Source organism: Amblyomma mixtum, chromosome 9 (assembly GCF_055824585.1).
Source record: "Amblyomma mixtum isolate Tamu chromosome 9, ASM5582458v1, whole genome shotgun sequence".
In the NCBI taxonomy this organism is placed as follows: domain Eukaryota; kingdom Metazoa; phylum Arthropoda; class Arachnida; order Ixodida; family Ixodidae; genus Amblyomma; species Amblyomma mixtum.
Genome location: NC_143020.1, coordinates 22,842,278 through 22,857,469, shown reverse-complemented (window position 1 = coordinate 22,857,469; position 15,192 = coordinate 22,842,278). Strand labels below are relative to the sequence as shown.

At 47.8% G+C, this 15,192-nt stretch overlaps 1 protein-coding gene and 1 pseudogene across 2 annotated transcripts in view; both read left to right on the top strand.

The window, feature by feature from the left end:
• Positions 1 to 6,386: 6,386 nt before the first annotated feature.
• The window catches only part of LOC149328499 (trypsin II-P29-like), a 40,761-nt gene continuing 31,955 nt past the window's right edge, over positions 6,387 to 15,192 (top strand). For both annotated transcript variants that reach the window (XM_089562140.1, XM_089562139.1), the window contains exon 1: positions 6,387 to 6,926. In XM_089562140.1, the coding sequence (XP_089418266.1) occupies positions 6,774 to 6,926 (153 nt within the window). In that variant the 5' untranslated portion in view covers positions 6,387 to 6,773. The remainder of the gene's footprint in view (positions 6,927 to 15,192) is intronic.
• On the top strand, positions 6,844 to 13,386 carry LOC149328500 (uncharacterized; annotated as a pseudogene).

Here is a 15,192-nt window from a genome sequence, read left to right as displayed (position 1 = left end):
GTTAAGGAGGTAACGGATCAGCTGACCCAGAGGGGGATCCCTAACAAGTACTAGGTGGAGGTCCCTAGTTCGAAACCCCAGCGGCGTCGGCCGCCGCCCGGCCTCGGCCGACGAAGGCCCGTTGGGCGTGCAGATAAGAGCAGTCGTGCACGTTTGCCTGCCAGTCCTCCCGGGTTGGGTTGGGATGAGGGGGGATAGCATGGTTGAAGGGGCAGGCCCACACCATGTGGTCGGTGTCCGATGACTCCTCCGCACAGAGGGGATAGCTGCCCGAAAAGGAAGGGTCGAAGTTTTTTAGAGCTGCTGGGCACCGCAAAATATTACCATACAGGCGAACCAGAAAAGACCTTTACACGGGCGGGGATGGAGACCGTGGCCACATTGGTAAAGTAAAACAATGTCTTTGAAGGAGTAAGCGGGAGCGAATTCGAATTCATGATCGTCGGGGTCGGAGCCTGGTGAGACAGCACGCGCGCGGCGGCGTCAGCTCCCTCATTACCCGCAAAGGCCATGTGAGCAGGAGCCCAAAAGATACGCCGGTCAGCGGGGTCCCCGGTGTAGACGCTGTTTTGGAGAAGACGGTAGGCTAGGTACCGTACCCAGCTCCGTTCGACGTTGCGACAGGCCCCTCGCGAGTCGGAAATAATTGTTTTCGAAGCGGGATGAGATGCAGCCAACTCAGTGACGACCTGCTCCGCGTGTGTTATGTCACGGGTTCGGAAAGTAAGGCCGTATATCATCTCTTAAGGTAAGAGCCGCAGGCACGCACGTAGAATACGGCGGGTTTCGCCAAGTCAGGCGCCGTCAGTATGGTCATCATGGTTCATGTTCGCGGGAAGAGGGCGCACGTGAAGGTCGCTCCTCAACTGGGAGGAAAGGCGCGCGCACTCTTCCATGAGGGCAGTGTGTTCGATGTGAACCGAGTCGGCGACCGGACGATGTCTTGGAGAGACGTGTGTACTGGTAGGCCAAGTTGGCTACCGCGAGCACCCGATATGTGTTCACTACGCCCAACCCCAGACGACTCTTGTTCGAGATGTTCGCGGGGAGTTCCAGAGCCCGCTTAATAATTTTGCGGAGGATAACTGCGGGTGCATCCTCATGTTGCTTCCACAGGTGAAGGTGCGTGCGCCAAATACGTGCACCAGCCGCATAGCGTCCTTATATTGCAACCGCGGCTTCGGCCAATGTTGGCTTATGTTGTTTCTGACCGTCTGTCTTGATGATTAAATAGCCCCAGTACTCGGACTTCGATATTTTCGGGGATCGGAATTGTCTCAAGAGATAATGAAATTTTAAGGCGGAAGCCTTTAATGCCTCATCGTTGTAAGCAGGAGTTGTCGACAGAAAATGTCACGCTTTTCAATTGGTCGAAATGCTCGTGACGTCACAGTGCGCGAATTTCAAATGGGGCCAATTGTACTTTGGCTAGTAACCATGCAACCAATCAAAGGGATCGTATAGTGATGCTCCAACTAAGTTGGACTGAGTTTAGTTAATTGCTTAATTAATCAATTAGCCTAATTAAGATAGAGGAGAATGAAGAGGTCAGAAGAAAGAAAAGAAAGACGCGCGCCGCAGCGACAACAGCGTCCGCGGAAGAAGACGCTGCTGATAAAAAAACATAAGTACGAAACCGCGTTCGCTCCACCACCACGCACTTCGTTGCTCGTTTCATATACGTTGTGTCGAACATCCTAGACAGTTCCAACAATTGACAGGTGAATGACAGAACACGATGGATAGAAATACAATAATATAAATATGAAATAGTCTAATTAACCTTTCTAGTTAGACCGCATAAATCAATAAAACCGAGAACGAAATTGGTCGAGTTGGGGAATCGAACCAGGGTCTCCGGAGTGCGATACGAGCACGCTAGCCACTCCGTAATGCCAGCTGAATGGTTTGGAATGAACAAAGGCGCGTCTAGCTAATACGGCGTCTTCGTTCACTCCCATCTTCCCCCTTTCTCTTACGGCGAGGTGCAGGTGTCCACCCAGATATGCGAGAGAGATACATTTTCTTTCCTCAAAAAATAAATTTACCGTCCAGCAAGGCGTACAGCCGAATTGGCGATGGCGTTCTGTGGACTCCCTGGCAGCGTTGCAAGACGCTGTCGCGTTCCACTCTTACAGGCGAAGCTTAACATGTTAACCAGACATCAGTAACACACGCAGACAGCCAATGGACGCGTCATTCGCTGGCAGCACTTGAATCATCATTCACAACCACATTCGTGACAGAATGCTGTACTAAGGCTTTCGCCTTGCACCACTTTAGTCGCCAAAGTGACTCCTAATTTTTGGATGTGCACTTTGGTGAGGGGCGTATGTGCACAAATTCATAAATTTGGTTGGAGCAATGGAGGCCACCGCGGCGAACATAACGGTCTACTATGGTCGCCACCTCCTGCCGGTTGGCCTCAATGTCTCCGAGGGAGCCCTGCGTGGCCCACAGGGTGATGTCACGGGCGCGCAGCGCATGCTGTACACCGGCGACAGCGCTCAGGTGGGCCGGTCGGTGCATCTGAGCAAGATTGAATAACAGGGGTGGGAGCACTGCCCCCTGTAGCGTACCGCTGGTTCCTAAATGAAAAGGCCATGTTGCCTATCCTGGATTCGAATGTACGATTGCCGAATATATTTAAGGCTGTTTCTGCCGCTGTTAGTTTGAGAGAGGCGGGTGAGAATGATCTCTTCGGCAACGTTGTCGAATGTTCTCTTCAAATCGAAGGCGAGTACGTCCTTGTCATTGTGAGGAGTTGTAGCGGGAAATCCTTCGTGTCTGTGAAAAGGTGTTTGGATTACATGAACTCGGACAACCTGTCGTGTACCATCATCTCCGTGAGTTTACCCACACAGGAAGTCAGGGAAATGAGGCGGAGGATGTCTGTGTTGATGGTCTTGCAGCTTTAGGAATTAAGGTGACCTCGGAAGTCTTCCATCTGATGGGGAGTGGCAGTTCCTCAAGCCAGATTGAGTCTCCGTCTGGCGACGCGAGGCTAGACTCGACCACATGACGCCGCCGCCGTCACCGCGTCATGCGCCGCTGCTGCCGCCGTCGCCAGTCCTCGCTGCACCTTTATTTTATGATGACTGATGTCTTCTAGGAATTCTTCCAAAGTCCATGTTCACATTCTTAACAAGGTATAATAAAGGCCATCCACCCAGCTTAACGTGAACACGGCGCCTAAATGAGTAAAGGGACATTCCTGCATATTTCAATGTCCTGTATATTGCCGCCCTACCCCTATCCTTTCTTAATATCGCTGCCCCCTTTCTTTCCCTCTTCCTGACCTTTCATTCCCGCTAGCCGCAGCTCAGGTGATTCAGGTTTCGATGGCAGATGCCACGGCTAGCAACTTCTGTTGCTTCTATATTTATTTTGAAGTTTTATATTTCTTTTGACTACAAATACCCACTAACAACAACTTTCTAGCGCTGATATTTTGCAGCAATTTGATGCCCCTCAGGTAAGCTCTGCAACTTCGCTATATTGCACAGCCTGCTGTTGCTAAAATTCTCCCGGTAGGTAAATATTATGGGGGGTCCTTAAGCCCGCTTACGAGATGTGTGGGCAAAAGCATATTCCTTTTTTACAAACACAAAATCTACAGTAATCCATCCTTAATGCACCGTAATTCCCCCGTCTACTCTGATCCAACTTCTGGTAACCCACTGTTGTTCCACCAAATTCAGCTAGAATCCACCCCAAATGCTTCATATTCCAGTGAAATCATATTTGTTCATTTGCACTCCAACTTAATCCAAAGTATTGAACTCAAATTCCAACCTAAAGAAAGTAATTCCAGACAATCCACTCCTACCGAACGCAATCCACAGGAATCCAGCCGTGTTTTAGACCAATCCACCCTAAGGTAATAAATATTGCTGTACTTAACCTTTACGTATTGTATTCCACTTTTAATCCACCAATATTTAAAGTAATCTATCTACTATATTCAACCATATAGCGAATTCATTCAATTCGATCCAGTCTTAATCCCCCAGAACATGTAGTAATTTAGCTTTATACACCAGACTTTAAACTTAATGCAATGTTAATACATCTTAACCAACAGTAATCTATCTTTATCTGCCCTATATCCACCAATTTAAATGATACCAATTTTTAATGGACCACAATCAACTGCATTTCAACAAAATTCAACGTAATACCCTCATTCAACGTAATACCCGCTTCAATTCGCCAAGCGCCACTCATAATCCGCTACAAATATACCGTAACCCAACCTAATGCTACGGAGTCCACTCGGACCGTCTCTTATGTACACCCTACTTTTGTACCATCTCCGAGCACTGACACACGCCGCCGTCTTTTCTCGTGATGGAGGTAGTAAGGTCCCTGCCATAAAATTCACAACCGATAAGGCTAAGGATTTAACGCTGCTTGTTCCAGCGAAAAGCCGCTCACATTGTAGTCTTCACTATGGTCAATGTTGTCTCTGGTGCTTGTCGGCCATCAACATCATCATCAGCCTGACTACGCCCGCTGCAGGGCAAATTCCTCTCCGATGTCTCTCCAATTAACCCTGTCCTTTGCCAGTTGCGGCCATCATATCCCCTCAAAGTAATCTTATCCGCCCACCTAACTTTCTGCCGCCCCCTGCTGCGCTTGCCTTCTCTTCGAATCCACTGCGTTACCTTTAAGGACCAGCGGCTATCTTGCCATCGCGTTGCATGCCCTGCCCAAACCCATTTCTTCCACTTAAATAAACTAGGATGTCATTAACCCTCGTTTGTTCGCTCACCCTCTCCGCCCGCTTCCGATCTCTTAACGTTACACCTATCATTTTTCTTTTTATAGCTGGCTGTCTTGTCCTTAACTTAAGCTGAACCCTTTGTTCGCCTCCTCGTTTCTGCCCCATAGGTACTTTTCGCTACCAGTAATCAATTAGCGGTAGCAGCAGTGTGGCAGAGTAAACTACTGAACAGCTGAGACTCTTTTTGGTCCAGCTATGCACGTTGTGTGTGTGCGTGAGCGGGTGTACGAAGTAGATATGCTCTTCAAATGGAACCAAGCGGGTCACTGTTATTGCCTTTTGAGAATGATAGGAGTGAAAGAATGCGAACCTGACCACGGCGGCCACGTTTTTGTGGAGATGGAGCGCAATAGGCGCCCGTATGCTGTACGATCTCAGTAAATGCTAAAGGTCCCGAGGTGGTCGAAATTATTCCAGAGACGACCACTATGGCACCTCTTTCTTTATTCTTTCACTCCATCCTTTATCCCTTACCTTACGGCGCGGTTCAGGTGTCCACCCATATGTGAGAAAGATAATGCGTCATTTCTTTCCCTCAAAAACCTATTCCAAAAACCAATCTCCTTCCCTAAGTGGCAGCGATTGTGAAACAGCTCAAGCGTGACGCCATAACTATCAGTTTTGCGTCACCCCGTAACGTCATCTCGGTCGCATGCGGCCCGGGTTCCACTCCCACCAAGACCCCAAATTTTGTTTTGTTAATTTTTTAGCAGGAGCTACAAAAGTTTTCTGAAGCGCTCCGGTGGCTCAGTGGTTAAGGCGCTCGCATACCGAGCCGTATTACCGAGCTTCGAACCCGACTGCCGCGGCCGCGTTTCGATAGTGGCGGAACGCACAAGGCGCCCGTGCGTTGCGCGGTGTCAGTGCACGTTTAAGACCCCCATGTGGTAGAACTAGAGGTGCATCTGTTCTCGCTTCGGCGAGCGCGGCTTCGGCCGCTTATCTGTTTTGTCAGCAGCGTCCGCTCCGGCGGACGCAGTTGTTGCTGCGACGCGCGTCTTTTCTTTCCTTTTTCTCTTTCCTCTGATCTTTTACTCTCACCTATCTGCACGTGGCAGCGGTGGTGGCTCGGCTGGAGCCAGTTGGCAGGCCCGTGCAATTTCCTCTTCATCCTTCTCTGAGTCACAACAACAACAACAACAGAAGTTATTCAGGGGACCTCCACTACGGCACCTCTTTCTCTCGCTCTTCGTTCACTCCCACCTTCCTCTGTTTCCGCGCGGTTCAGGTGTCCACCGAGATATGTGAGACATAGCCCGCCGCTTCCTTTCCTCAAAAACTAATTTACCGATTTCCCATTTTTTTACTCCCATCTTTCTTCCATCCTTCTTTCACACTCTCCTTTGTTCCTTCCTTACGGCGCGGTTCGGATGTCCACCGAGATAGGTGAGACAGGTGCCGCGCCATTTTCCTTTCCCCAAAAACTAATTTTCATTCATTTTTTTTGTTTGCTCTTAGAAAAAAAATTGGCCGTGCTTAGCCAACACCACCTAGACGAACTTAAGGCCTCTGCGCTGAGAGCTGACGTCACAGCAACGTCACAAGGATGAGGCCGGTGTCGCGACGCGGCTCTGCTCCTCTAGAGCGGGCGCGCATCGAGGCACCCTAGCCGTGGAAGTCGTGACGGGGCGCGAGAAACCGGTCTGCCCCAAGCATGCCTTCCTTGAATTCCTAGACGGGAATCGGGAAGCCACTGCACGTGGCTCCGGCAGGAGCGGTCAGTCGCCTTTAGTGTCCGATGGTGTGTTCACGGCTTAAGGCCGGTTCACATGCAAGCGACTGAGCGATTGAGCGGCGCGTCGCAGCGAAACTTTCCAACTTGTCGAAACCTCGCCGCTCGTCGCAGCGACGACTCAAAACAGGTTTTTCCGCCGCGGCGACAGGATTCGCTAGCATTTTCGCTGGCATGTGAAACAGGCTTTATTTGGCTGCCGTCTATTTCTTCTGTGCGCGAGTGCTGTGATAAAGCTTCGACATTAACGCAGAAATGCCGAACAAATGTTGTGTGCCTCAGTGCCGAGGTAACTATAAAACGGGACCAAAGGTTCATGTGTTTAAGTTCCCGCAAGATAAAGCGCTGCACCAATCATGGATACGGGCCATTCCACGGAAAAACTTCGTCCCTTCTGAGCATTCCAGGGTAAGAGATGAATAATTTTTTTCCATTCGTCCTCTTTTGTAGCTTTTAAATGTAGCACCGCCAAACTTGCAAAACGTTTTGGGTACTGTTACGTTCTGTGCGAGCCGAGTGAGACGCGCGCCGGCGTTCTGGGCCAGCGGAGTGAGACGCGCGCCGGTGTTCTGGACCAGCCGAGTGGGACGCTTGCCGGCGTTCTAGGCGAGCCGAGTGGGACGCGCGCCGGCGTTCGGGGATGCTATATAAAGGCCACGGCAGAGCGCGGCGCCGCTCTTTCCTGCCCGTCTGCCGAGTTGGAATAAAGGCGTTCCAGACAACCTTCGGTGTCGCCGCTTGCTCGTCGTCGATCGTCGATTCGCCCGAAACGTAACAGTACCTTCTAAATGTGTATTTAATATTTGATCACGGGTTCTTATTTGTAGCAGGCTGTTACTTATATTAGACAAATATTTCTATTTTAGGTCTGTGAGCATCACTTCACAGACGACGACATCGTGCGAGAGGCGTCATAAGTCGACGATGCTACAGGTCGAGTGACGACAGCAGAGTTATCGCATCTGCGCCTTCGGTCAGGTGCAATTCCATCATTATTTCCAGGCTGCCCTAGTTACCTATCAAGCACAAAGACTTTGAGAGGAGCCAGAGGCGAAGCGAACACGCCTGGAAGCTGCTTCAATGCAAAGAGGAATTTCTGAGTCAATTCTGACATTTCGCAATGCCGAGGAAGCGGACAAAATCACCACCTTTTAAGGGACCTTGCTAGCGAAGTCAGAAGCCATAAGTCACAGTTCTGGCTTGTAATTGAGGCCACTGAGCGTCTCATGTTGGTGCACATCATAGAGGACGAAGCTCCATGGATTAAATATTCAATTGTAATAAAATCATACCTCAGTATCACATTGTTCTTTGTGAAGAAGCCGCTCACAAGACTGGGCCCTAACTTGCCTATTCTGAGTGCAGCCAGAAGCAAAATAGAAATAATAGAACTCTTCCAAAACGTTGAGAATTGGGACAAGGGCTTATATTCAAATTCTGGCGATGCAAACGGAGACATCGGCGACACTATTCGTCTGCTGCTGAACAAGTTTTCCACGACACCAGCCGACGACAAAGCCAAAGCAATAGAATTCCTGAGCGAGCAGCTGAACCTGCTTTTTTTGAAGAAGGAGCGGAGACGGTACTCCGTTGAATTCATGGTTTATTGCTGCATTCTTTTTACCGTATCACCGCACGCATATAAATACATCCACAGCTATGGATATGTCACCCTGCCCCACCCTATGACCATTCGGTCGATATGTTCGTCATTTGGTATGAACCCAAGACTGGAACACCATGGTCCGACGTTCCTGAATTATGTTACAAAGAGGATCTCGGAATTCGATGATCGCCAGCGCTTCGTTACCTTGATGGTCGATGAAGTCCATATTAAACCTTATTTTGATTACAAAGGGGCAATATAACTGGTGCAGCACTGAATTCATCGGAAGTCGCTACTAGTGCTTTCGTCTTCATGATACAGAGCGTCGCATGCCCTTTCAAGGAAGTGGCCCACATTGTGCCAGTGCACAAAGCCGATGGGGAGTTTCTGCACAATTTACTGAAAGATGTGATATGTGGGCTAGAAAACATTGGCTACAGAGTTTTATGTGTAGTCAGTGAGAACCATTCTGTGAACAGAAAGGCAATGTCTCAGTTTACAACGCCGCCAACAAATGCAATTTTATATCCGCACCCCTCTGACCCATCGAGACCTCTCTTTTTTGTAATTTATCCAGTGCATATACTCAAATGCATCCGAAATAATTGGCTCAGCCAAAAAACGACCAACTATGCTTTTATTTTCCTGACTTCAATGAAAATTCCAACCAGCCTCCACGCATGCTCACAGCTTCGTTTGCTACAATCAGAGAAGCTTACAAGCTCGAGAGTGATCAGCTTTTGAGGTACGGTTTCTGGCTCTCTAGAAAAGCCTTGTACCCGTCTAGCCTTGAGCGGCAGAATGTGAAGTTCGCCTTGCAGATTTTTAATGACTCCCTGCCACCAGCGCTTCCTGCTCTTGGAGAAAAACACAGCTTACTCTTTCCTGAAGATACAGCAAGTTTCATTGAAGTTATAGCGAAGTGGTGGAAGGTTGTGAATGTTAAAACCCCATGGAAAGGAAAACTACTGAATGACCGATTTCAAGAGCCAGTTTTTCCTTCGGAGGATGACATGAAGGTGGCTTTCCTCTACAAAATTTTGGACTGGCTTGATTCTTGGAAAGAGAAGAATCTGGACAGCGGGGTGCTCACAAAGGAAACCCATGCTTCTCTGCATCAAACAACCCATGCACTGGTTGAAGTCAGCAGGTATTGCTTCGATGAACTGCAGCTTTCATACGTCCTGCTCGGCAAGTTCCAGACGGACAGCTTAGAGGACCGCTTCGGGAAATACAGGCAACTTGCTGGCTCCCAATATCATGTTTCTATTAGGCAAGTTTACGAGAGAGAAACTAAATTACGGCTGCAAAATACTTTGCCCACAATCGCAAGTGCTTGCGGAACGAATAGCTCCTTCGATGAGCAATGGGAAGATCTGCGATAGCAGATAGAAACACCGCATCCTAACTCCAACGTTGTAGTTACGAGAGATGCCTTGTCAAAAATACAAGACATTATCCCCGTCCTGGTGTACGTGGCAGGATATGCAGTCTACGCGACTCTTAAGAAATTAAACTGCATGAAATGTCGGGCAGCATTGACAGTCGGCAAGACTATCACTGTCTCTGCAGCTCAAAAGTACTATCACTTGGTGAAAGATATAGACCGAGGTGGCCTCATTTTCCCAGCGTTGTTTGCTGTAAATGCTGTAACCCACAACTATGTTGTTGTTGAACAAGTGTCCAAGAAAGCGGAGTTCTTGAGGAGCCCGAACCAGCGCCGTCTAGTCACTGAACTCACATTACAACTGCTTGCAGATCAAGAGTCATCAGATTTTGACACCTGCGAAGATGGGCACACAGTTGAGCTTCTGTTGAAGCATGTGTTGTGGAACAGTACTAACATTCTGCTCAAAAACTTCTGCCGAAAGCTCAACGATGATGTAGCCGATGCAAATGCTAAGGCTAAGGAAAGAAAAGCTGCAACGCTTTCAAGGAAGTGAAAAGTTGTTTGTTTGTTTGTTTGTTGCTGGTGACTTTTAAATGTATATATTATTCCGCATCAAGAACAGTGTTACAATAATCGAAATGTAAATAAATGTTTTGTACCTGTGAATCTCTCCACTGATGTCTCAACTTGAGTAAAAACAATCTTTTGCAGCCAACTGTGCTGCCGCCTCATATCCTCGCGCAGTAGAAAAGAAACATACATGCTCCTCAGAAAAACCGGTGAGGCCCCATCCCTGTGACGTCACTGGAGGAGCACTGAGGCCTTAAGTTCGTCTAGGTGGTGTTGGCTTAGCAAAGGTTAAGACTGGATATCTCGAAGCGAAAATCTGCGGCAAGGCGGAGGAGGAGCCGCGCGTGTAGTGAATACGGTGCTGTCTCAGAAGGTTGCTTTAGAGACATGTACTGTGGCGTGCATTCCTCTCGGGTGTACACCAAGATATAACATACAGGCATTTGCTTTCCTTAAAAGCAATTTTCATTTCCTTTCATTTTCCTTAAGGCCCTTACGGCGCGGCTCAAGTTGTCCACCAAGACATGAGAGAGACAGGCGTCGTTTCCTTTCTTTAAAACCAATTTTCTTTTTATTTTCCTTCCCTTACAGCGCGCTTCGGGTGTCCACCGTGACGTCACGCAGTTCGTGCATGCGCACCTGTGGCTTTTTCTCACGATGGGGCCCAAGCTAGCCGCGGTGTTGACTAGCTTACTGAAGCTTTTCGCTTCAAAAATTCCACTGGCGTAAATACAAGGCGCAGTAACTGTCACTTCCCAGTGGACACCTCGACCACACCATGAAGGAAGGGAGACAGGAGGTATTGAAAGAAGAAAGTGAAAAAGAGGCGCGTTCAAAGAACACATCTGCGCGTTCGCATTTCGCGTGCAATGAAATATCACGAGCCCAGCCGAAGCCCATCCAAAGAACCTGAGGATAAATGAGGTTATGGGTTTTTGGGTGTTTAATGTCTGAAAGCGACTCAGGCTATGAGGAAAGCCGTAATGAAGGGCTCCTGAAATTTTGACCACATGGGGTTTCTCAACGTGCGCTCTTATCGCAGAATACGCGGGCCTCTTAAATTTCGCCTCCGTCGAAATTCGACCGCCACAGCCGGCTTATAACCCTCCTATTTTGTTAAGCAGCCGACCGCCATAACCACTGAGCCACGGCCGCTGCTTCCTTGAGGACCAACACCCAAACTCCGAAATGAGTGAGCCATCTCGGAGGGTTACTACCGGAGAGTACTCAGTCGAAGCTGAAAACAAAAAAAAACGGCTTTCGCGCTAGAAAATATCTCCTTCTGAGAGAAAGCGTTGTGATACATGGAAGGAAACAGATCCACTCACCCAAGTCGCCGAAGAAACGGAACCTTTCAAACGTTCTCCAGAAACTCACGAGACGCTATTCTATAACGTGTTAGAGTCAGCGATAATCGTCTTTGTCGTCTTCGGATGCCGTCTGTATAAAGTTGGATGAAAAGATTCCATTATGATGATACTTTTTGGCTGAGAAACCATGCAGCGGCAGACGATCTAGACCAGCTAGCCCTGTCAAAGAAGTTATTATCAATTACTTAAAAACGTTATTTAAGAAACAATTATGAAAGAATTCAGTAGGATACTAAACGTTGCACGAAGCGCTTAGAAGAAACAGGCGTTAGTTTTGTTTCGGAGTGAGCTAACTCCTGAGCAGCGCGGAGCAGAGTTGTGTCGACAGTTAGTGAATCTCTTTGGGGCTAAAAAGAAACCTCTTTATTAAATACTGTGACTAGAGATAAAACTTGGGCGAAACGTTTTGATCCAGACACTCATTGTAGCTAGAGTTACATTGGCCGTATTCTCGCCGTTTACTGTCGCTGGTGGCCAGACCGCGAGCTGGTGGCCACACCTAGCAACCACCGCGGCTGGCAGCGCCGCTCACCGCACCATCTGGCATGACGTCAGAGGAGCAGCCGGTGAAACCACGGTGCAACCATAGAGGAGGAGCCGGCGTTGCATTGTACACATATAAGGAGCGGCTGGGTAGGATTCGTCGGAAGAGATGGAAAGTAAGTCGAAGAGACTGAAAGAAGCCAGGCTTCGTCGTCGGAAAGAAACCAAGAGGAGGCAGCGAGCCGAGCAGTCGGAGGAAGAACGGGCAAAGAAGCATAAACAAGAACAAGAACTAAAAAAAAAGAACAAACCTTGGCCTCAAAGTACTGCGTCGGAGCCATTCCGATGGCTGCTTCCTACGTCACCGACCACCGGGCCGTCTTCGCGGCAATCAATAAACAACAAGATGAATACATTGAAAATAAATGCGTTACGCTTTAAAAATATCCAGTCTTTAATGTAACCACAACTTAACAATAGGTAACTACAAAACCTAAACACTGAGAAGTGCCAAACTAAACGATAAAAATGTAACCGTAGGGATAACCAGGCTAAACAATAAGATTAAGCGTAGCTTCGCTACGCACATCCTGGCATACCTCAGTTAAGCCATAGCCATTTTTTTTTAATCAGAACTGTTACGTATCCGGGCCGAGAGAGAGAGATAGGCATAACTTTTATTCGCACCCTTCAAAAATGACGCAGGAGAAGGCTCTAGCCTAAACCGCCTTTTGTTCCCCGAACCGTCGGCGGCAATTCTTGGGACTCGACGGCGGTCAGGGCGAGATGAGTAACTTTGCGTTGCTCTTCTGCTTCGTGCCCGAGTGATAAAGTGTTCCAGAATTCTGCATTTCTATTCGGGTAGTTATAGTTGCGGCAGGTCCAAACCATGTGGACTACTAGATCTGCAATGTCATTGCATTGCGTTCATCTAGGATTAAATACTTCCAGAACACTCTTCTCTTGGAATTCACTCTGTAACCCTTTAGAACTAGCGGTTATCTTGCCTTCACATTAAAGCCCTGCCCAAGCCCGTTTCTTCCTCTTCATTTCGACTGTGTCATTAACCCGCGTTTGTTTCGTCTCCCACTCCGCCCGCTTCTGGTTTCTGAACGTTACACATGCCATTTTTTTTTCCATAGCTCGCGGCGTTGTCCTTAACATATGCTGTACCTCTTTCGTTAGCCTCCACATTTCTGCCCCATAGTTGAGCACTGGTGAGATACAACTGTGGCATATTTTTCCTTTGGGGACTATTGGCAAATTTCGATTCACCATCTGAGAGAACCTGCCTTATGTGCTCCACCGCATTCTTATCGTTCGAGTTATTTCCCTATCATGACTCGGATCAGCAGCTACTACCTGCCCTGAGTAGACGTACTCCCTTACCACTTGCAGCACCTCGCTATCAATTGTGAACTGCAGTTATCGTGCGAGTCTGTTTAGCATTGCTTTGATTTGCTGCATATTAATCTGTGTATTAATCATATGTACTAACGGTGGTGCTGTATCCACCTGCCAGTCATGAGGTGGCGCCGGTCCTGTTGCTTCACATTGCTCCTTGTCCTCGTCAAATTCGCGCCTTCTCTGTTGTAAACATGCCATTACACGTTTAAATCTCTGGTATATGCTCAGTTAGGTAAGATGTGCACTTTCTTCAACTGCTTCCTTACATAGAAACCTACAATAAATCCTATTCTTAAAAACAAGGCTAACCGTTTGTAGACTAAACACGGAACAATTAACAATGTTTATTCCACCATCCGTAGACTGCCTTCCTTCGACACCTTCTTCAAACTAATTAGTCGGCCGTGGTATTTCAGGAAACGTGACTTTAAGTTATAAAAACTGAATGGCAGTCCACTTGCGAAAATTTCTCGCTCATTATCTCTGAGCCCGAACCTATTTTAGTGAATACTTAAGATCATATTATGTACCACAATGAGCTGTCTGGTTGTATTTTTCAATTAAAACTTCGCTGTCACACAACTGATGCAATTGGTAAGCTTGAAAAATTGTGAACCCTCATTGTAATTTCTCAACAAAAACTAAGTGTAACAGCAGCATAGGTTGTTGATGCTGCCGAACCGCTCCCTACAAGCCCAGTTGTGGCTATAATTTGCGCGCGTCCTGTATTTTGTCCCTGCTTTGAATAGAATACTCATGTTACCATTATATGCGGAATTTCTTCTCAATTTTTCATGCGCCCCTGTGAGTCCTCATACAAGGCCACTTCGCAACCAACTCCTCTCGAGCAATCATTAATTTAGCTGCCACCTGTGACAGTGCTCAGCTTGCTCTCAAACCGGTAGGAAGGTTCCGATGACGTCACAATGTCACGTGATCTAGACGGCCCACCTAGGTTGCTTCTCCGCGAGTGACCACATGGACCACCCTACATCCCCCTATTTCTTGCTCTCAACGCCGGTGATGAAGCCGGGTTTTCTTCACAACGTGAACCTTAACACTGACACGTAAGTATATTGCCTCATTCTAACGACTGCAGGCCTCGCATTCGAAAAAACGAGCTCAACGTGTCACGGTCTCGCCCGTCGAGTGACACATTCACAGTCAGCATAAATGATACCGGTTTATTCCACGCCAAATGAACGCCTGAAGCGGTGCACATCATTAAATATAGTGGCGGAGCCAAAGATGCAGTCGACGCTCTCAACAGCGCAAGGTTAAGCCTACGCGAAAGAATCTGCAACTGTGCGCGACAGAACTAAATTACAAAGAACAGAAAGGGCTGTTAAAAACAATTGCCGGTGATTACATTACTTCCTAATGCGAACTCTGAGTGCACCTAATCAGCAGTTTCAGCGTTTTGATAGACTGGGGCAAAGAATTCGACGGCGGCAAAAAAACTAAAAAAAAATTATCTGCTCTTCACTGGTTGCATGAAGTATGGTGGTTTCCCCTGCCTTCGTTTCGCATTCTTACTTGTACCACAACTTTGAACGTACGTCAAGACGTCTTTTCTCATCCAAGGCCATTTCACGATGCGACACAACTTTTAAGGCGGAAGCCTTTAATGGCTCATTGTTGTAAGCAGCTGTTGTCGACAGATATGTCACGCTTTTCTATTAGTCGAAATGATCGTGACGTCAGAGTGCGCGATATTCAAACGGGGCCAATTGTACCAGTAGCCGTGCAACCAATTAAAGGATGGTATAGTGATGCTGCATGTAAGTGGGACTGAGTTTAGTTAATTAACTAATTAGCTTAATTTGCAACCAATTAAAGGGATGGTAT